General features: G+C 41.0%; 2 protein-coding genes across 2 annotated transcripts; one reads left to right on the top strand and one right to left on the bottom strand.

Moving 5' to 3' along the window:
- Positions 1-959: 959 nt before the first annotated feature.
- LOC105924106 (olfactory receptor 52J3) lies at positions 960-2,651 on the bottom strand. Its single transcript, XM_012859996.3, has one exon. It carries the CDS (start codon positions 2,548-2,550, stop codon positions 1,618-1,620), a length of 933 nt encoding a protein of 310 aa, XP_012715450.1. The 5' UTR covers positions 2,551-2,651; the 3' UTR covers positions 960-1,617.
- Positions 2,652-20,392: 17,741 nt separating this feature from the next.
- Positions 20,393-21,331, top strand: LOC118566729 (olfactory receptor 13H1-like). The gene has a single exon (XM_036149977.1). The coding sequence runs from the start codon at positions 20,393-20,395 to the stop codon at positions 21,329-21,331; it is 939 nt and encodes a 312-aa protein (XP_036005870.1).
- The last annotated feature ends 1,693 nt before the right edge of the window (positions 21,332-23,024 follow it).

Genomic DNA, 23,024 nt, shown 5'->3' with positions numbered 1-23,024 from the left:
ACAGTCACCATACAGGGTCTATCAAGCCCAAAAACGACTAATTCCAGTCAACAGCACAATTCTCAGTGCATTCCTAAAAGATGTTTTTGTATATTTTATGTTAAAATAGCTAAATATTTAGAGGACTGCCCTCAGTAGTGTGACTTTGTGTCAGCATACATTATGACTTTATTTCTTTTAGATGTTTGTGTTCTCTACAGGAAGAAAAATACCTTATTTGCACTAATACTAGAATCCATCCATATTTTTATGTAACTTAAATGGGGGTTAGTGCCCATCATGCACATCTAAGGGTATTTTAGAAACTGATCGGTCCCCAGAGACCCCACAAATGCACAGGGCAAACAGGCAAACTGCAGGCAGGGATTTGAACCCAGAACCTTCTTGCAGCAGGGCAACAGTGCTACCGGCTCTATCAATGTGCAGCACTCTAATCCTTACATGTTCAGTGATATTTTTTTTTTATTTTTTTTTTATTGAGTAAATAGACTTGAGGTGAGGTGATTGCTAAAGTTCGGAAGGTCTATCTATAATGTCCAGATTTAATACAAACATTTGTATTTGGTTATTTAGAATAGACAATACCACAGTGCAGTTAGTAGTTGTTCCACATTTTGTTCTGTCTAGCAAAGCAGAAAATAAAAAATACTAAACTACAGTAATCGCTGGTAAAAATGTGTTAATCACCAACAATGATTGGAAAAATAAAAGTTAGAGCTATTTCGTTTCTTTAACAAAATTCACAATTTTTTCAGTGCTAAAACTAGTGTTTCAGGAGGTTTACTTGTAATAACATTAGTTGGTGAAAACAGACTGAGTCAAGGAGGCATTATTCTGAAAATGTGAATTCAGATATAAGTGATTTTGACTTACTATAACTTCAAATGTGCTATGAGCTGCAGGACATAGTTTAACCTCAAAAGAAGTGAACTTTGTATTAGAAAACATAGATGATAAACTTTGTTTTAGAAAGTTGGATTTTATTTTGCATTGTCTGACAAATTGTTCATTCACATTAGTTTGTTTAAAATGCACAGTTTATTTTACAGTATATGAAAAACAAAAGCAAAAACCATTATAACGACGTCAAAAAATATATTTGGTCCATTTAAGGAGTTTAGCATGAAGCAATATTTATAGGTCTGATATGTTAAAGTATGGAGAAAAACAACTCATAAGAATGTACACAGCCAGTAAAAAAAAAGAAAAACATGTATTAAAACAGTAGAAAAAAAGTCTAATTGGTCACCATTTTCACTTTTATTTCTATAAAACACACTTCTATTCATACTATCAATGACGATTGTAAATTGTAAGCAAAGTAACTTTTAATGTTGATCAAATATTGATGCCGGTGTCCTTTTAGGCTGTCACTGTTGCAACAAGTTATTGGTACTCCCCTTAAAATGCCTAATCCAATAGAGGCTTAAACGAAAACAGCTTTTACATACACAGAAATTAAAAAAATAAAAGCACAAGAAAATAATTTTTCATCAAGATCATTTAAGTGTCTTTCTTGTTGTCAGTGATGTATATTGCCCACAAGATACTAATTGAATCATCCCTTTTTATCATTGTAAAGAACTGCATTGTTGTGTATTGGGATCTGAGTGAAACTCAGGATAGTCTGCCCTTGAAGATGCTCAGGAAAGTTCTGCGTATTTCACTGGTATACAGGCCATACACAATAGGATTGATAAGTGGTGGTAAAAGAAACATTAGCATACCCATTACCTTTTGTAAGTCAGGAGAAATATTTTTGAACCTATGTGATAAAACTGTGAAAGTTCCTGCAATCTCAAAAATGACAAGTATAACCAACTGTGCAACACATGTGTTGACTGCTTTTGCCTTTGTGTCAGACTGCTTCCTACTCAAACATGCAATTAGAATTTTAAAATAAGAATATGCCTGAATAGACATACTCAGAACCTGTATGAAAGCTGTGTTAAAAAGCCCAATTATGTTATTAATAGTTGTATTTCCACATGTGAGCTTCACAAGAGATGGGTTGTCACAAAATACGTTCAGTATAACAGATCTGCACCTGGGAAGCCTTGACTGAAGAGAAAATAGTGAAAGGATGAAGACAAAGTCAAAACCCCAAACCATGCAATTAATAAGAGCAACAATTCTTGGGGTCATCACAGAACTATAGCGTAGTGGCATACAGATGGCAATGTAACGATCAAAGGCCATTGCAGCAAGAACAAACAGGATTCCCCCAGCGCACATGTGCAGAAGGAAAGCTTGTAGAACACATAGAGGATAGGAAACTTCATGAGTCTCTGTAACAATATCTGAAAGTATTTTTGGTAGCATAGCAGTTATCCCTATTAAATCATTGAGGGGCAGACTAATCAGGATAAAATACATGGGTTTGTGAAGGTTCTCCTTCAGAATTATCAAAGACATCAGAGTCAGATTGCAGGACATGCCAAACAAATAAATGGTTAGGCCAAACAAAAATATTGGATACTTTCCTCCAGGTGGAATAAAAAATGTCTCCAGGGTTAGTTGAGAACTCATTCCAAATGAGTTGTTTTCCATTTTAAATTAGATTGATTGAGAAAGAATCATCAACACCCATTATTGAAAATCAAGCCAAAATCTACGGAAGTCACAGTTGGCACAACTCATGTTTCAATGAACTGCAGGCTGGACTGCTGATAACTGCTCCACATGGCTTGCTTTATTGTTTCTCCTTTGCTTGTTTCCATCGTCTTTCACCTCAGGGATTAGAGTGGCTTTGCAGGTAAACAATAACATGAAGATTGAAGTGCTTTAGTTCAGCAGTTCTAAAACTTTTTATCACAAGCAGCACATGAGTAAGTACTTTTCCAAGTACTTACTCAAGAAGTGTGCTACTACTCAAGGCAGTAGCACAAGTCTTCAACACCATAACATCATTTATTGAAGGATGTAGTTTTAATTTGCATCCATTTGAGCTCACATGTGGAAATTTTCAACTTTCTCATTAGAAAAAGTAACAGACCCTTCAGATTCCACTAAAGTCAGGATTTCATGTGGGAAAGTTGAACTCTATGGAGGACCAAACCTGCCATAATTTATAAAACATACAGAAATAAATAAATACCTCATTAAAATAAATACAGGGCCAAAACGTAGCTAAAAATATAAAATTTAGTGTCACTGAATTCAACAAAATAATACGAAGGAGACATTTATTTAATAATTGATCAATTAATCAGCAGCAAATACATATTTCTAATTCAATATTTAACTGCTGTATTTAATATCTTTGCTTTAATGAACAATTTTATTTAAATAATTTTTAATCATTAATTTTTCTTGAACTATTTATAAATTCTTTGTGCATTTATTGCAAGGGATTTTTATTTATTTTTATTTTATTTGAACTACTAATTTTCAATCATAACTTTTTCTTGAACTCTTAATTTTTTCCCTCAAACATAATCTTTTTTGCAAATTATTTTACCGTCCTTTTAATTCGGAAACACTGAGTTTCACCTTTAACGCATCCCTGTGGGACTTTCTCCCCCAACTGTTCCCACCAGCCTTTTTTTATCCATCCCCTCTTTTTCCACTTTTCCACCTGGTCGACTGTGCAGCTGGAAATGTAAAAACAGAGGGCTTGATTTTTGGAACAAAGTCACCTTCTCAGTTTCTCGATTATTGGTCGAAGTCAAGCCTGTAGGAAGTAGCTGCTGAGTGCCTGGTTTTGGAAAGGAGCTAGCTGTAGCGGCTAACTTCTATTCGTATGTTTGCTAATAAACTTAAAAGCATTGCAGATTTGGCAGTAGAGTAGTACAGTTAGCAGAAGATAGTGCAATTAGTTGGGATACTTAACTGAATCAGGTAGACTGTCCAACTGAGAGAATACTTCAGTTTGCATGCAGTTTCGAGTTGCTTTCAAAATAAAAACACCCAGAAGAGAAAGACTATTTTTCACATGCAATCAGACAAAACATATTTTAGGAACCTCACAGCTGGATTACCATTTTAGAGCCTGCCCAGTGTATAAAACACCATTCTAATAATTTTTGAAGCTATTATTCAAGGACGATTTCTGTCCTGATAGCCTATACAGCTTAGTTTCCATTCCATATTTTATGTGGAATTTTATGTCTTGCTTTCTGGGAATGCTGCAGGTTCCCTGGTTCAAACAGACTGCCTCTTTGGGTCTATGATTGATACCCTTTGCCCCGCAAATTTCCCTGTGTACTGCACAGCAGATCAACACTCAATAAGTCATGTGTTACATACAAGGACAAATTTTGTTGGAGTGACAAATATTATTTTAAATGGGAATATTTGGATCATCTTGTTGATGCCCTAGAATGTCTGTACATTTAATCACATGCATTTAGACAAAACATTTTAAGAGCTTTAAGGCTATATTATCATCTTTAAACATATCTAATAATACTTCTTTAAAATATTCAGTTTTATTTTTTTTAAATAAAGCCTGGAAAACAGGGCTGATATATAAAAGGATATTTTTTTTCCCTGATCTTAGTTTGTATATATGTTGATCAAAAGATTTATTTTGCATTTCATATGGAATCTCAAAGTTGAAACCCCATAAACATGGTAATATTTTCAATAACCATAAGATATACAAAATAAAACAGTCCATTATAATCGTCTAATTTTTGTACAGATTAATAGTTAACCATCTATGTGTCTCAAAAATTCTCATCCATAGAATAAAAAAAAAACTCCAAGAACATAGCAAAATATGTATATGTCACCAGATTCATGATCCATTAAAAAAATATTTAAAAATCTGCCTGATGTCACAGTAGGAGTCCTCCCTATATTAACACTAAACCACCCAAATATGGATGGTTTAATGTTACTTACAAAAACCAACATGATTCACATTTGAGGCTTCCTGTTCAGGTTAGGAGTAAACCATCTATGTAACTGAACATGTACGGTATATCTGCTCTAAAATCGGAAGCTACCTGAATGTTTCAATTTCAATTTCAATTTGAATATTTGTCAGTTACAGATTTGTTCCTGGCTTTTCAAAAGGTCATCATAATGACATTACACTGAGTTTAACTGGATGCTTTTTCATCAGATTGTGTTTCATAGATGGTGAACATGTTTGACCCTAAAGCAGGAAGAAACAGTGTATGCAATTGCCATTAATGCCATTAGTGAACAAATAATGCTGTACATACAAATATTTTGTTTGCTAGTTTAGAACTTGAACTTGAAATAATCCATGAATAATTTGTAAGAATTTCCCCTTTTTAATAGACACTATACATGTTTCCATTTTATTCTTTTGTTTAAGCATGACTTAGATCTTGATGATTAGAGTTTCTACCCACTGAGCACGATATCTTTGCCTTGAAACACTCTGTAGATGTAAATAGGTGGTTTGTTGAGATTGTCCAATCTAATTTGACCTTCACAGTTTGAAGTCACTTTTCTAAGTGTCCTGAAGAGATCTCCACCGTGCCAATTAAGGGCACTATGGACAGCATCAACAATACATAAAGTATGATTAGATGATTGTATTTATTGTACTCTATTGCAATGCAGTCTTAAAAGAGGGACAGTGTCCTCTGTCCTTCAGTTTGAAATCCCTGCCTATTTGTTACACTGCAAAAACGGAACTAAAAATAAGTTAAAAAAAAATTAAAATGAGTGTATCTGTCCTTGATTTGAGCATGTAAATAAGATTATCTGCCAATGGAATAAGACTTTTGCACTTGAAATAGGAAGAACTGATCTCCATCATCTTATCTCAAGTGCTGGATGTCTAATTATCTTATTTTATGGATCAAAATACTTATTCCATTGGCAGATGACATTAATTAGGACAAAAACCCACATTTTAAGAACATTTTACTTATTTTTAGATCCGTTTTTGCAGTGTACATTTTCTTATGCAGACACCAGCAGCTGGAGAGAAAGTCCAGCTCATCAACAAGATTGTCCATATGTTCCCTTTTGTAATAATCTTTGTCATTCCAACAAAATATGTCCTCGCATTTAACACATCCCCTATCAAGCAGTGGACTGCTATGTAGCACCCAGAGAGCATTTCAGGGCTAAGGGTATTGCTCAGAGACCCAAAGAGGCAGCCGGTTGGATTTGAACCAGGGAGCTTGCAACGTTTCCAAAAAGCAAGCGCAGTGATTTAACCAACTCCTCTGTTTCTTCGACTTTACTTCAACTTGAACAAAGTTTGTGTTATTTTTTTAAAGGGACAGTGTGTAACTAATTTGGCTTTTAATTAGCAAAAATCAAGAACTGATAACTTCACATCAAAAATTAAAGCGTTCTCATAACGTAGTTTATAAATACACAGGTGTCGCTGCACCCACTGGGAGACGCCATGATGCGTTGTTATTTCTGATTTCAAAAGCCGAAAGGGGACAAACTTTTCCCTAGCAGGAGAAGAAAACAAGCAAAGACGAATGTAGAGCATTCATTTTAAACGATAATTGTAGCTTTTAGCATTAGCTAATACATGGGGGACATGTTTATGTTGTCACACTTATTGTACTCTGAGGCCTCCATAGTAGCTATTACGCTGAAGTCATTTGTAATTCTTTTAGCACACCATTAGATGGTGTGCCAGTGTGAAAATCTTACACACTGGGGCTTTAAAAAAAGTATGCAAAGTCGTTGCCTCAAAAAAAAATGTTGAACATTTTATGTATGTGCAAGTTGTACACATTAGATTTGCACAAGTCTATGAACTTAATCATTTTGAGTAAGTTCACTTAATAGTGACCGAAAGTTATTTTTGTGAAATCTGCCTTTAGAGCTCATTTGCTTGCAGGGAGCATCCTGTCTGGATCCCCAGCTACTTTTCATGTTTCCTTAATATGTTTCCACGTTACTAATCATGCAATTCTGCATTTAAATGTGACAAGACCTATTACTCAGGACACAAGGAGCATTTATGTTTGATTCATCAAACAACCAGCAGATCACAGAGGTCAACCTCTTAGGAAGTCCTGTTTTCTATAATATTGAATATATCCCATTAATCATTACAGCTGTTTGACTCGCGATTTTGTCTGGCCACATCCATTGCCAAATAAATCAGCCAATGAGGTTAAATTGATCTCCACAAGCCTCCACCTCTTTCAAATGCTTAATTTTTGTCTCATATACTGGCGACCTGTCAAGGGTGTACCCCGCCTCTTGCCCATTGACAGCTGGAGATAGGCACCAGCACCCCTCGCGACCCCAACAGGGATAGACGTGTTAGATAATAGATGGATGGATGTTTTAGAGTCTTAACTTTACATACATTAAAATACACTTTTGTCATTCTGAGCTTCGGTAACTCTCTGCTTTTTTCATGTTTCTCAGACTCGTCATGTGAGTCAAGGAGACAGGACTGGCCTTATCCTGGCCCTCTGCATCAACTCTGTGTCCATGACTGACAGTGGCCTCCTCAGCTACTAATAACAATAACAAAAGCATGGATGAGCACTATAGTATTTATGCTTTTTTTTTTTTTTTTTTTTTTTTAGCAATTCTACAAATGAAATAACAAAATATAACATAGAAATAGTGAAGATAGACTCAATATTGTTGTAACCTGGATAAAAATCTAAAGTTTCCACTAATCTCTATATAATCTTTGCTTTTATTGCACTCACAACTTTTACTGGTGTATTTTATCTGCATCTCTTTGTTCCTTTTTTATTAGGCTATATTGGTTTTTTTACTGACTGTAGCACTTTAGGATTTTTTGTAAATGTAGTGTGTTATAAATTAAAGTATTATTATTATTATTATTGATGATAATAATAATACTAATAATATTATTGTTGTTGTTGTATTGTGATTTCTGACAGTAAAAGTATTCTGTTACAGTCTTAATCTGGAAACTAATGTCTGATTAGTGTTCTTTATTCTGTTCATGTACAGCATTTTGAATTGTCTTGTTACTGAAATGTGCTATACAAATAATTTTGCCTTGCCTAATTGTCAATTGTTTTAATTTATTTTGTTTTATTTTATTGGTTAAATATGAGTAACGACTGACCCAGCACTGGAAAAGAAGTCAATAAATGTCCAGCATTTAGTGGGAACAAATCTGTTTAGTCAAAAGTTGATCAAACAAAATATATCTATTTTATGTGTCTGCTTAACCATTGCAGGTTTGTTTTGTGGGACGTTGGATGGTAGCCTTTTTTCAGTAGTCAGTGGGAGAAGGGTGGGGTACACCATTGAAATGTCAATAGTCCATCACTGGGCAACACGGAGAAAAACAGGATAGGCCAATCGTGCACCCGCTCACACATAAAGTAAAATAGAGTATCCTGTTAAATTACCAGACATGTTTTTGGACTGTGGGAGAAAGCCAGAATACAAGGAGAAAGCCCAGACATGTAGCTGTACAATATGCAAACTCGACAAAAAAAGGTATTGGAACCCAAGAAACCTCCTGCTGCAAGGCAACATTGTTATCTGCAGCATTATTCAAAATATGCTACATCAAATTTAGAAATCTAAGTATTTTTCAATTCAGTTATCGCCAAACCTAATCTATATTAACCATATTTTAATGTTTTTTTTAATTATAGTTAATGAAAAACTTAAAGCAAACTGTAAAGCATTTGCAATTTAATACATTTCAAAATGGAAACAATTGCATCAATCCGTTGTCTCGTTACTCTGTCAAAGCACTCTTAATAATGAGCCCCTTTGGGATGTCATTACATTATTGTTATTAACTGTCTCACAAAATAATTAATCCCTGGACAAATATCAACCACCTCCTGCCTCCATCTAATGTCAATGTCATTTCCCTCTAAGGGATGTTGTCCAACAATGCACCTGGGAGGCAGCATGTAAAACAGTTGGGAAGTTGGGAAGTGAGACAACTTTTGAAACTAACATCCTAGTGTGTTATTTAGTAAATGCATGTAATGATGACATTGGCAGATAAATTAATTAATAAGATTAATAAGAGCATATATGTTTGTTTGTTTGTTTGTTTGTACCAGCAGCATTGCAGCAGTAATTGAAACAAAACACTGGAGTGGTCACAGTAGTCCACTGGGAGTAAAGACCACAAAAGCACAGTTGGGACATTAGGAATTAAACCCCAGAGAAATGGACCTTAGAAACCTGAAGATGATTTGATGATCCTTGACCTATTCTGATGTATTTTTATTGGATATGAATCAATAAATCTTACTGAGAAATGAGGATAGTTTGTGTCCAATTGCAGAACATTAGGTTTGTTTGTGATGCAAGAAGTTTGCTATACATGCATCTGCAGTTTCCACCGTAGATGGCCTAAAAAGGGCTAGGGTGTTGGTTCATGTTTGAGTGAGTGTGGGTCCTTTTGAGACATGATTGAAATATCCATAAATCCATAAATTCCAATATTTTACATACAATACAACATATTTCCTTTTTCATGCAAGTGTTAGGATGTGTCATTGTTGATTTGACAATGGGAAGTGAATGAATGTTTGTACATCTATTGGATTCTTTGACAATGCGTAATGTGCTCGGAAACTTTTGCATGTTGCGACAGTGGAGAGGAAAACTCCCCTTTTAACAGAAAGAAACCTCAACCAGAACAAGGTTCAGTGTGAATGGCCATCTGCCACGACCAACTCGGGGTTACAAAAGACAGAGCAGAGACACAAAAGGAACACAGAATCACTGATCCAGGAGTACTATCTATGTTAGAGAGGGTAATGGCAGCCTAGCTTCATAGGTGGCCTTGTCCAGGAACGAAGCTTGTTAAGCAGATAGACCCTGAGACAGTTTTCTGGTCAAGAGGGTGAAAGACAGCATAGTTAGTTGCAGTAAAAGCTCACCCAATAATTATTTCTAGGAGAGAAACAGGGTTTAACTGTGTGAGAGAGGGCAAGCTATATAATTTATAAGATAATTATGGTCAATGGAAACCCTTTAAACCTCTTTACTATGGGTTTTAAATTACGTGTCAGCATATCAGCATAACAGTGGAAAATAATCCCATGCTGACCATTTTACCAATCGTAAATAAAGAGAATTAGCCCAAGAACCAAATCCTGTGGTACTCCACAAGCAACCCTGGAGTTTGAAGATTTTATTTGTCGGACAAATAAGATTCAAACAAGCCCAATGCTTTCTATTTAATCCCTACAACACATTCAAGGATTTTTAACATAATATTGTGATCAACTATAACAAATGCACCACTGAGATCTAACAGGACAAGTAGAGACACCAGTGCATTATCTGAGGCCATGAGAATATCCGTCCATCCATCCATCCATCCATCCATCCTTTTCTTCATCTGTAGATAGTCTCTCCAGCATGTCCTGGGTCTTCCTCTGGGTCTGCTCCCAATGAAGAACTTTCATTTTCATCCAGAATTAGGAGGAGGACTACTCTTTTGTATTTTTCCAACTCAAAGACAATTTGTCATATTTGTAGTGTGGCACCTAAAAAGGGGAACTTGGAGAGACATTTTAAGACAATCCACAAACACAGATTTTCCCGCTGAAGGTGCTCTACAAGCCCACAAAGTGCTGGAGCTGAAAAACCAGCTAGCAGCGCAACAGTCACTTTTCACTTGATCCAACACCAAGGGTATGGCTGCAACTACTGTATCGTATTGAGTCAGCAATGTTCTTGCCAAGCGTAAAAACGCTTTCAAAGATGGTGAAGTTGTAAAAGTGGGATTTATGAAGGCAGCACTGTTGAGCAAAACCAATTGAGTCCAGGATAGTTTTAAAAGTTACATTAAGGCTTTCACATTCAGTGTCAATATAAATGTCAAAATCCCCCATTGTAATGACCTTGTCAGTATTTAACATTAAATCAGATTGAATTTATCTAAAAGCTGACAGTAAGGGTCTGGTGGACAATACAAAACAACAAACAGAAGTGGTTTTATTGCTTTGCAGTGTAGATGAGGGAAGGTAAGGGTTAAACGTTCAAAAGAAATGTAGTTATTAATTGGCCTTGGACAAATTAATAAGTCAGTTGCTACGCCTCCTCCTTAACCTGTGTTTCTGGGAATGTGAAAATCTAAATAATTAGAAGCAGTTGAGTCATTTTTCCCACAAAAAATTCAACGATCATCAATGTAACCCACATCTTTTTTATGAGACCACCACATGTCAGAGGCGTGCTCCGAGCTGCTTGTGGTCTTGGAGCCAGGGGCGGTTCTAGACTGTTATGATATATTTTTCTGGGATGAACCCGGACACAGCACGCACACACAGAGTCAGTTCTTATGAGTGAGTTTTATTGAATAGTTTGGAAGATGGAGGATGAGACCAGAGTCTTTCAACGGACGGAGGTGAAGGGTGTAGAAGCTGGCTGGCAGGAGGAGTGTGGAGAGACTGACCGGGAGGAACTCTGGAGCCGAGCACTGGAGAGCAGGACATTTGAGCAGAGCCGTGGAGCGCAGAGCATCAGAGCCGAGCAGAGCAGTGGCGAGCAGAACGTCATAGCCGAGCAGAGCATCGGAGCCGAGCATCAGAGCCGAGCGGAGGCGAGCAGAACGTCAGAGTCGAGCAGTGGCGAGCAGATCATCAGAGCCGAGCAGAGGCGAGCAGAGCATCGGAGCCGAGCAGAGCATCAGAGCCGAGCAGAGCCGAGCAGATCATCAGAGCCGAGTAGAGGCGAGCAGAACGTCAGAGCCGAGCAGTGGCGAGCAGAGCATCAGAGCTGAGCAGAGGCGAGCAGAACCTCAGAGCCGAGTAGTGGAGCACAGGACGTCCGAGCCGTGCAGTGGAGGGCTGAACGTCCGAGCCGAGCGGTGGAGGTCTGAACGTCTGAGCCGAGCGGTGGAGGTCTGAACATCTGAGCCGAGCGGTGGAGGTCTGAACGTCTGAGCTGAATACTGGAGGAAACAAAACTGTCGGAAAGTCTATGGGCTGACTGTAACATGACCAGGTGAACGGAGTCTTCAGGCTGACGGGTACGAACGGAGCTGACAAGAAAAACTGGCAGGGACTGAGCGGGAGTGAACGCTATGGACCGGCGACGGGAACAGAAAGAGGTGAGTCTGATAAAGCGGTGGGAACAGGTGGAAGCAGTTGTGGGTTAATTGCAGCCTGCCAGGTGAAACTGATCAGGCTGCGCAGGAACAAGAGAGAGGGAGAGAGGCTCAGCATGCAGCCAATAAGCTGCATCCTGACAGTACCCCCCCCCCAAGGCCGGACACCGGACGGCCCAGAATCCCCACGCCGGGCGGGTGGAGGGGGCCCAGGAAGGCGGGCAAGAGTCGAAACCGAACTCTGAGGGACCAAAGAGCCTGCAAACACAAAAGGGGCCAGAGAACACGGGGAACCAAAGGGGCCAGAGAACACGAGGAACCAAGGAGCAAGAGAACACTGATGTGCCAAAGCACAATCAGGGGGCGGCACATCAGGGAAAGGCACGAACGCTTGACTGCGCCGGGGGAAAAAGCGAGTGCTTGGCAGCGCTGGGGAAAGAGCGAGCGCAACACAGCGCCAAAGGGAAGGAACGGGCGCAACACAGCGCCAAAGGGAAGGAACGGGCGCAACACAGCGCCAAAAGGGAAAGAACGGGCGTACACAACGCCACAAGGAAAGGATCGGGCGTATGGAAACGCCAAAAAGGGAAGGATCGGGCGTATGGAAACGCCAAAAAGGGAAGGATCGGGCGTATGAAAACGCCAAAAGGGAAGGAACGGGCGTATGGAAACGCCAAGGGGAAGGAACGGGCGTGTGGAAACGCCAAGGAGAAACAACGCCGAAGCGTGAGAGGAGCGCTGGGGCCCAAGGAGCGAGATCGCCGGGGCGTGAGGGAAACGCCGAGGCGAAACGGACGCATGACAGCGTCAAGGGGAAAATATAGGCGTACGAAAACGCCAAGAGGGAAGAACGGACGTACTTAACGCCAAAGGAAAAGAACGGGCGTACAAAACGCCAAGGGGAAAGAACGGGCGTACTTAACGCCAAAGGGAAGGAACGGGCGTACTTAACGCCAAAGGGAAGGAACGGGCGTACTTAACGCCAAAGGGAAGGAACGGGCGTACTTAACGCCAAAGGAATGGAACGGGCGTACTTAACGCCTAAGGGAAGGAACGGGCGTACTTAACGCCAAAGGGAAGGAACGGGCGTACTTAACGCCAAAGGGAAGGAACGGGCGTACTTAACGCCAAGGGGAAGGAACGGGCGTACTTAACGCCAAAGGGAAGGAACGGGCGTACTTAACGCCAAAGGGAAGGAACGGGCGTACTTAACGCCAAGGGGAAGGAACGGGCGTACTTAACGCCAAAGGGAAGGAACGGGCGTACTTAACGCCAAAGGGAAGGAACGGACGTACTTAACGCCAAAGGGAAGGAACGGGCGTACTTAACGCCAAAGGGAAGGAACGGGCGTACTTAACGCCAAAGGGAAGGAACGGGCGTACTTAACGCCAAAGGGAAGGAACGGGCGTACTTAACGCCAAGGGGAAGGAACGGGCGTACTTAACGCCAAGGGGAAGGAACGGGCGTACTTAACGCCAAGGGGAAGGAACGGGCGTACTTAACGCCAAAGGGAAGGAACAGGCGTACTTAACGCCAAAGGGAAGGAACAGGCGTACTTAACGCCAAAGGGAAGGATAGGCGTACGACAACGCCAGAGGGAAGAATAAGCGTACGACAACGCCAGAGGGAAGAACAGGCGTACGACATCGCCAGAGGGAAGAACAGGCGTACGACAACGCCAGAGGGAAGAACAGGCGTACGACAACGCCAGAGGGAAGAACAGGCGTACGACAACGCCAGAGGGAAGAACAGGCGTACGACAACGCCAGAGGGAAGAACAGGCGTACGACAACGCCAGAGGGAAGAGCAAGCGTACGACAACGCCAGAGGGAAGAGCAAGCGTACGACAACGCCAGAGGGAAGAACGGGCGTACTTAACGCCAGAGGGAAGAACAGGCGTACGACAACGCCAGAGGGAAGAACAGGCGTACGACAACGCCAGAGGGAAGAGCAAGCGTACGACAACGCCAGAGGGAAGAGCAAGCGTACGACAACGCCAGAGGGAAGAGCAAGCGTACGACAACGCCAGAGGGAAGAACAGGCGTACGAAAACACCAAGGCTCAACAACTCCTGCTGGAACACGACTGGTGTACAGAAACGCCAGGGGAAAACCCGCCGGGGCGTGAGGGAAACACCGGGGCTTGGGGAAGAGAACGCCGGGGCGTGGGGAGAACGCCGGGGCGCGAGGAAGAAGAATGCCGGGGCGCAAAGGGAACGCCGGGGCACAAGGGAAACAGGAATATCTAAAACACCAGGGAACAAGAACGGAGGGCGTACTAACACGCCGAGGAACCGAGAAAAGAGGGCGTCCTAACACGCCGGGGAACCACGAATTAGAGGGCGTCCTAACACGCCGGGGAACCGAGAATCAGAAGGCGTCCTAACACGCCGGGGAACACTAAATCTAAACGCCAGGAAAACAGGACCTAAACACCAGGGAACTAGAGGGTGAGCTAGGCAGCAACAGGCCAAGCGCGCCAGAGGGCACAGACAGCGACCTGCGTGCGCTGGGCAGCGACAGGTTGGCGCACCAGAGGGCTCAGCCGGCGACATAGGGGCGCCGGAGGGCTCTGGCAGCGCCTAAACAAGGGAACAACAACAAGAGGGTGAGCTAGGCAGTAACAGGCCAGGCGCGCCAGAGGGCACAGACAGCGACTTAAGCACCGGAGGGCTCTGGCGGCGACCTGCGTGCACTGGGTAGCGACAGGCTGGCGCACCAGAGGGCTCAGCCGGCGACATCGGAGCGCCGGAGGGCTCTGGCGGCAACCTGCATGCGCAGGGCAGCGACAGTCTGGCCCACCAGAGGGCTCAGCCGGCGACATGGGTGCGCCGGAGGGCTCTGGCAGCGACCTGCACGCGCCTAAACAGGGGAACAACACAGATACACTAGGGCAAGACAGAACAAAACAACTACGGAAGGGAACTAAACTAACCTAAACAGGGCAAAACAAACAATGAAAACAGGAGAAGGGTGTAGGGACCTAGAAAGCGCAGGGACCTAGAGAACGCAGGGACCTTTAAGAGCGCTGGACTCCATCCAACGCAGGAACCCATACAGCGCAGGAACCCAGATGGCGCAGGAACCCTGACACCTAAATACTAAAGGGGGGAAAAAATAAGGACAAAACAAAACTAAAAATAGGGAAAAAAAAAAAACAAAAAAAAAAAAAACAAATACAGAACAAGACTAGAACTACAGGGCTAGGACAGAAACTACAGAGGCTAGACTGGAATTACAGGGGCTAGACTGAAACTACGGGGGCTAGACAGGGACTACAGGGTCAAGACAGGGACTACAGAGCTAACGAAACTACAGGGTCTCAAACTGAAAAATCAAAACAAGACTGGTAAACTAGGAAAGGAACCAAAAGCTAAAGCAAAACTATGAAACGAAACAGAACAGGGAGATGAGGGCAAGTACGACTAAATTAATGAAAAACTAGATAACTAAAGCTAGAAATCTGTACAGAAGCAAGCAAGAAGTCTAAAATAAAAAACTGGAACTCAAAAACAAAACTCAGAAGACTAAGGCGAACCTAGAACACTAAATCAGGGCTATGGCTAAAACAAGAAGACGGAGAACAAAACCCGAACTAGACTACTAAAAAAAAACCCGAACGACTAGAGTAAACCTGGGACACAAAAACCCGGACAAAACCAACAAAATAAAACACAATACTCAAAAGCAACATAAATCTCAAAAAATCCTAAGTAAAGCAAAAACTAAGGTTGAGCCAAAACAAAGAACAGAAGGCGGAAATAAATCTTCTAAAACAATAAAAAATATACAAAAAGACTTGAAACTAAAGCAGATCTAGAACACAACACCAAAAAATAACTCCAAACAAAAACCAGAAGGCGCTGGGCAGCAAAGTCTGAATCTGCTGGGCAGCAGCAAAAGTTAACGCTGGGCAGCGACGACGAGGAGCGCCGTCTTTAACGGCTGCGCAGCGTAGGAGGCGGAACTTGCAAAAGACGAACCAGGAAACAGAGTCAGAAGCGGGGCGTCGCGGATGCGACCTCGGCAGACGAACCAGAAGCGTAACGTCGCAATCCAGCGACCATGGCGAAACAGAGGCAAGGCGTCGCCGCACGGCGACCCAGGCGAGGCGAGACGGAAGCGTGGCGTCGCAACTTTGCGACCCAGGCGAGACGAACCGGAGGCGAGGCAGATCCTACCAGCTTCTACACCAGGCTCTGTGCGTGCTCGGGTTCATCCCTTGGCCGGTCCATAATGTTATGATATATTTTTCTGGGATGAACCCGGACACAGCACGCACACACAGAGTCAGTTCTTATGAGTGAGTTTTATTGAATAGTTTGGAAGATGGAGGATGAGACCAGAGTCTTTCAACGGACGGAGGTGAAGGGTGTAGAAGCTGGCTGGCAGGAGGAGTGTGGAGAGACTGACCGGGAGGAACTCTGGAGCCGAGCACTGGAGAGCAGGACATTTGAGCAGAGCCGTGGAGCGCAGAGCATCAGAGCCGAGCAGAGCAGTGGCGAGCAGAACGTCATAGCCGAGCAGAGCATCGGAGCCGAGCATCAGAGCCGAGCGGAGGCGAGCAGAACGTCAGAGTCGAGCAGTGGCGAGCAGATCATCAGAGCCGAGCAGAGGCGAGCAGAGCATCGGAGCCGAGCAGAGCATCAGAGCCGAGCAGAGCCGAGCAGATCATCAGAGCCGAGTAGAGGCGAGCAGAACGTCAGAGCCGAGCAGTGGCGAGCAGAGCATCAGAGCTGAGCAGAGGCGAGCAGAACCTCAGAGCCGAGTAGTGGAGCACAGGACGTCCGAGCCGTGCAGTGGAGGGCTGAACGTCCGAGCCGAGCGGTGGAGGTCTGAACGTCTGAGCCGAGCGGTGGAGGTCTGAACATCTGAGCCGAGCGGTGGAGGTCTGAACGTCTGAGCTGAATACTGGAGGAAACAAAACTGTCGGAAAGTCTATGGGCTGACTGTAACATGACCAGGTGAACGGAGTCTTCAGGCTGACGGGTACGAACGGAGCTGACAAGAAAAACTGGCAGGGACTGAGCGGGAGTGAACGCTATGGACCGGCGACGGGAACAGAAAGAGGTGAGTCTGATAAAGCGGTGGGAACAGGTGGAAGCAGTTGTGGGTTAATTGCAGCCTGCCAGGTGAAACTGATCAGGCTGCGCAGGAACAAGAGAGAGGGAGAGAGGCTCAGCATGCAGCCAATAAGCTGCATCCTGACATAGACAGGGGCCAACAGGGGCCCATGCCCCTGTAGAAATGGTCCTGGCCCCTGTTATGGCCCCTGTACTAAAGACATAACATTATATACACTTCTCATAATTATTTGCAATGGCAAAGAAACCATAACTGATTGGTTACTTTGACCAATTTTATTTTTTACCTATACAGTTTTACTCTTAGAAGGATTTAAAAATTAAGATGTTTCTCGTTTAGCTTTAGCCGTATTGAGCTGGGGGCAACTTTTCAACTGCTAGATCAGGGGTCTGAAACCTGCAGTTCCAAAACCACAAGTGGCTCGCTTAATATTATTACACAGTTAAATATTGCCATTTTATAATTTCATTTTTTTTGTTTTGTGCCCCTGTGAAAAAACACTGGCCCCACCTTGGCCCCCCTGGTAAATTTGGTCTAGAACCGCCACTGCTTAGAGCACAGCACAGCTCTAAGCTGGCAGACCAATCAGGTCTGTGACAATTATCCCTGAGCCAAGCCATGACAGATGTGAGGAATGAAATTATCCAGATGTCATCCAGCTTCATAAAAGTACCATCCAATGCAAGTGGAAAGGACAATATTAAACCGTAATTTGCATTGAGACTCAGACCCAAAGCAATCGGAGCAACAGCTGCACAAAAATTGCAATAAAAGCATCCTCATTGTATGAATTTGATTATGTTAACAGGAGGAACACACACTTAATGTAATTATCATATGTGCAATGGGATTAACCACCATCATTGCAGTGTGGTGGCCCTGTTTACCAAATATTTCCTATATTCTAATCAAAAGCCCGCTGAGGAGTTTGGCACATTGCACTATATATGGCTTCATAGTGAGTAAATTAGTTTTTACTAATTACTTATTTAATTATTAATTAAATTATTGTCTAAATAATAAATCCTGTTATGTGGACAGAGGCAGTGAACTGTTGCAAATGTGCTCGATCAGGAGGATGCCATGGAGACTTCACCTTGTCATCATGGCATAATTATCAATCAGATGTTCAGGTGAGTTTTGCAGGTGAGCTTCTTGTTTTTTTGCAGTCTAAACTGCAGTAAATGAGCATACTACCAAGCCCCTGTGTTTACATGATTAGTGAATACATAAGTGTAAAGTTTGAAATGCCTCAGCCTCTCCCCCTCACACTTCTGTATCTATTTGCAATAAAATCTGCAAGATTTGCAATCCATTTAAGTGGGTGCTTATACCTGTGTCTACATCATTTATGAACGTCTCCAACAACTTATTCTTCCTGCATTGACATGATTTTTGCTATCATGTAGGCCAGGGGTGTCAAACTCGTTTGTACATTGGCCCACTTTGGCATCATGAACTCATTAAAAGTTACAAGTTGCACCTGTATAAATGATACTGTTGATGTCATAATTTCATTCCAGTTCACATAGAAAATCTTAAAAATATCACAGTAACAAAATTAGTACCTTTAGGCCCATTTGAACAGTTTATCGGCAAAAATGGTTGATATTGGGGTGAGTTACACTTTAATTAATAATAGTTTATGGATTTTAGAATGCATCTTGTGTTAGTAGTATAAATGAATGAATAGCAGCTTTTCAACAAAATTTTAGGCATATACAGATTTTATGATTCAGGGTTTTTATCTTGTTTTGTCTTTGCTACATACTGTAGTCTGTGAAGAGTTTTAATATTTTGTGTTTGTGGACATCAAACAATAATTAACAATTTCCTCTGCTTCATGCTTGGAACTCAAACAAAACTTGATTTATTAATGTTAGTCAGTCTGATTTGTTGAATTTTCCCCAGCCTTGAACAAGCTTTTACTCACTTGATGTTTTCGAAGCAATTCAGTTTCTCTTTGGGCTCATATTGTACAGAGACTATCTGCTCAATCTGCATCTAGATTTCTCCAATTATTCCATAGATTAGAGGTTTTCTAGAGAACTTCTTGTTCCTATTTTGAGTAAAAAAAGGTGACCAGAATTTATTGATCACCCTGCTTGTATAACTCTAATAGTTTTAACAGCATTTAGTCAACATATTTCATAATGGATACTTTTATTTTAAATTAATTGCATGTGTTTATGTATAAATATTTTTTTACTTATCTGAATCAACATCGGAAGGGTGTTTAAGGAGTACTACATGGCCTTTGCTACATACTCTGCAAACAGTTTGAACTTTTCCAATGTTTTGGGACATCAAATAAAACTGTTTAATCCTCTTCCACTTGCGACCTTATAATGTAAGCAAAATTAAATTAGATTAAGAAGTTTTACTGGTGTCCGATTTGTTAATTCATCCCCAGCCTTGAATTAGTTTTTCACACGCCATTTTTAAATTCTAATAGCAAAATTCACAAAGCAGTGCTACTTATTCAATTTAAAAATTTTTGCACATGCTTTGCACAGATGTTTTGATTCATTTGTGCCTAATTTGCACCTGTTTTACTAACATGTCATTCTTGCCTTTGCTGCAACCACAAATCCAGCAGATCCAGAAATGACTGAAGAGATAGAGGAAATGTTTCCTTTTGTTACGTGTTTTACGTGTCTGTTTTACATTTTATTGTAATTTTTCTTAAATTTCTTAAAAAGATTTTTTGTGGCTTTCTACTCTGATGCCATCATTTTGGAGCCCAAAGTTTGTTAATGTTGGAAGAAATAACTTACATTGAAAGTATTCCTCATCTGTAAATGTGAGGAAACTCTTGTCACTTACAGGCTGGAAATAATCCAGCTCTACTAACCCAAAAAGAAAAAAGAAAACCTAATTAACTTGGGAATTGCTCCTTACCCAGTAAGGTATTTATCATTCCAGTCGTTCCTCAGTCTGGTGTCAGCAGGCTGGAAGTTTTCTAGAGTACCTCCGGTACTTATGTTCAACAAAGGTAAGTATATTTCTTTTGGTTAATATTTTCACTTGAGTTCAATTTGAGATTCCTCGGGACACTTGAATACAGCTTCATCTTCTGTGTGTTTTTGTTTCTAATATATATTGGTAAAGTAATTGATGAGGCATGACATATTATATTTATTTCCAAACAGGCGTTCCAACTGAATAAAAATACATTCAATACTATAAAAGTAATTTAAAACACAATTTTAGTGTTATGTTAAGTACTTACAAACACATGTTTCATGTTTGTCAGTGCACAGTAAGTTAATGTACATTAATTTGTTGCAATGTCATTTTTTTTATAGATTTTTCGTCACGTGAAAAAATGGGGGAAAATGCTTCAATTCTGACTGATATTCTGGAAATCGAAGGATTTGAAATAGCTCCAGAGTTCACGTACCCTCTGTTTTTCTTGCTTCTGTTTGTCTATTCCACTCTGCTCTTTTCTAACATTTGTGTCCTTACACTCATCATAAAGGAAAAGAGTTTGCATCAACCCATGTACTTTCTTTTCTGTAACCTGTCTGTGAATGACCTGATCGGCAACACTGTCCTGCTGCCTCAGCTGATGGCTCATGTCCTTTCCACCAAACGCTTCATCACCTACAACCAGTGTTTGCTTCAGGCTTTTCACAGCCACACCTTTGGATCTGCATCGCACATGATTCTTGTCATCATGGCAATCGACAGATATGTAGCAATCTGCCACCCTTTGCGGTACAGCACCATCATGACAAATAGGACAGTGATCAGTCTGTCTGCAACTGCCTGGGGGGTGTCCATACTGCTGGTGTCTGTCCTCATAGGTCTGACAGTGAGGTTGCCTCGTTGCAGATCCCTTATCCAAAATGCGTTCTGTGACAACGCGTCGCTGTTCAAGCTTTCTTGTGAAGATGTGTCCATTAACAACTTGTATGGCCTGTTTTTCACTGTGCTGTGTTTTACCTGTTCAATTGGAGGCATCACTGCTACTTACATCAGAATAGCTCTCATCTGCTGGATGAAGAAAAACAAGGAGCTGAATAGCAAAGCGCTGCAAACCTGCACAAGCCACCTCGTTCTTTATCTCATTATGCTCTGGTCAGGGTCCCTAACTATTATATTACATCGATTCCCAAATTATCCGGATTTAAGGAAGATTGCATATATTTTATTTCATGTTGTGCCTGCTAATTTAAATCCTATTATTTATGGACTACAAACAAAGTCTTTGCGAGACACAATTACTCATAGACTCCGAAGGAAAACTGTGATTTCCATCTAGCATGTTTGCTGGTGAAGATTCTCAGTCATCCAGGTCATGGTCATTCTAAAAAAAAAAAAGTAAAAAACAAAGCTTTATACCATTGTCCAACAAAGGCAAAAGGCAATGGCTAAGCTATTGCAAGGCCTTTGTTGGCCAATGGTATAAAGCTTGTTACTCCACATTACTCCAGTCTTTTTGAATTGAGAAAGCTTCCGGGAGAGGAAGCGAAACATCTTCAACTACGGAAAACAAGTCCAGTTGCTTTGTTTTTTACTTTTTTTTGAATGATCTAGCATGTTTGTTAGCATTTTCTGCAAAAGAACGAGTTGTGGGTTTTTCTACTTCATTAAAACAATATAACTAATTAAACTATAATCTGAAACTTATTTCTTTATATCACTGTAAAATACTGTAAATTACTGGGAATTTCCTGTTTTTGTCCTGTGATCATTGTGTTTAAATAATTCTATTAATTGTATTTAATTGTATGATCAGTCACTGATGGACTACTGTGGCTAAAAAAAATAATCTCCGTATCAGATTGATTTGAACTTTATCACCTCTAGAAAAGAACTGTTTTAGAAATTGGATTCTAGATTTTGCTAAAATAAATAATTTATCACCAAGAAACTGTCCCCAACTTGCTGCAAACTGCAGAAATACTCTGATGATCTTGGTTCAAGACTGTTACTGAGCTGCAAGTCATTTTTGAGGTAATGCTGACATCTGTTTCTCAAAACTTTCCAAAAACTTAATAAATCAGTTCCAGTAGAACTTTATTGATTACGTCTTCTGTCTTTACTGTTCAGCTGAGATCAGGATATGGTGTGTACAGCAGTGAAGGGGTTGCACATCTATTGTGCATTCTGTTTAATTGCTTGTTATGGCAGATTTAAAAAATAATTTCAAGCCACACACAGATAATATTTGTATTTCAATAACCATGAGTTTATTATTCTCTCGACGCTCGACACTGAAATAAACTACGTCATCCATAAATTCCAATATTTTACATACAATACAACATATTTCCTTTTTCATGCAAGTGTTAGGATGTGTCATTGTTGATTTGACAATTAGAAGTGAATGAATGTACATCTATTGGATTCTTTGACAATGCGTAATGTGCGCGGAAACTTTTGCATGTTGCGACAGTGGAGAGGAAAACTCCCCTTTTAACAGAAAGAAACCTCAACCAGAACAAGGTGAATGGCCATCTGCCACGACCAACTCGGGGTTACAAAAGACAGAGCAGAGACACAAAAGGAACACAGAATCACTGATCCAGGAGTACTATCTATGTTAGAGAGGGTAATGGCAGCCTAGCTTCATAGGTGGCCTTATCCAGGAATGAAGCACAGTTAAGCAGATAGACCCTGAGACAGTTTTCTGGTCAAGAGGGTGAAAGACAGCATAGTTAGTTGCAGTAAAAGCTCACCCAATAATTATTTCTAGGAGAGAAACAGGGTTTAACTGTGTGAGAGAGGGCAAGCTATATAATTTATAAGATAATTATGGTCAAAGGAAACCCTATAAACCTGTTTACTATGGGTTTTAAATTACGTGTCAGCATATCAGCATAACAGTGGAAAATATTCCCATGCTGATTGATAATTTTACCAATCGTAAATAAAGAGAATTAGCCCAAGAACCAAATCCTGTGGTACTTCACAAGCAACCCTTGAGTTTAAAGATTGTATTTGTCGGACAA

Source organism: Fundulus heteroclitus, chromosome 18 (genome assembly GCF_011125445.2).
Source record: "Fundulus heteroclitus isolate FHET01 chromosome 18, MU-UCD_Fhet_4.1, whole genome shotgun sequence".
Taxonomy (NCBI): Eukaryota; Metazoa; Chordata; class Actinopteri; order Cyprinodontiformes; family Fundulidae; genus Fundulus; species Fundulus heteroclitus.
Note: the sequence above shows the minus strand (reverse complement) of the source record. Positions and strands in the feature narration are given on the sequence as shown.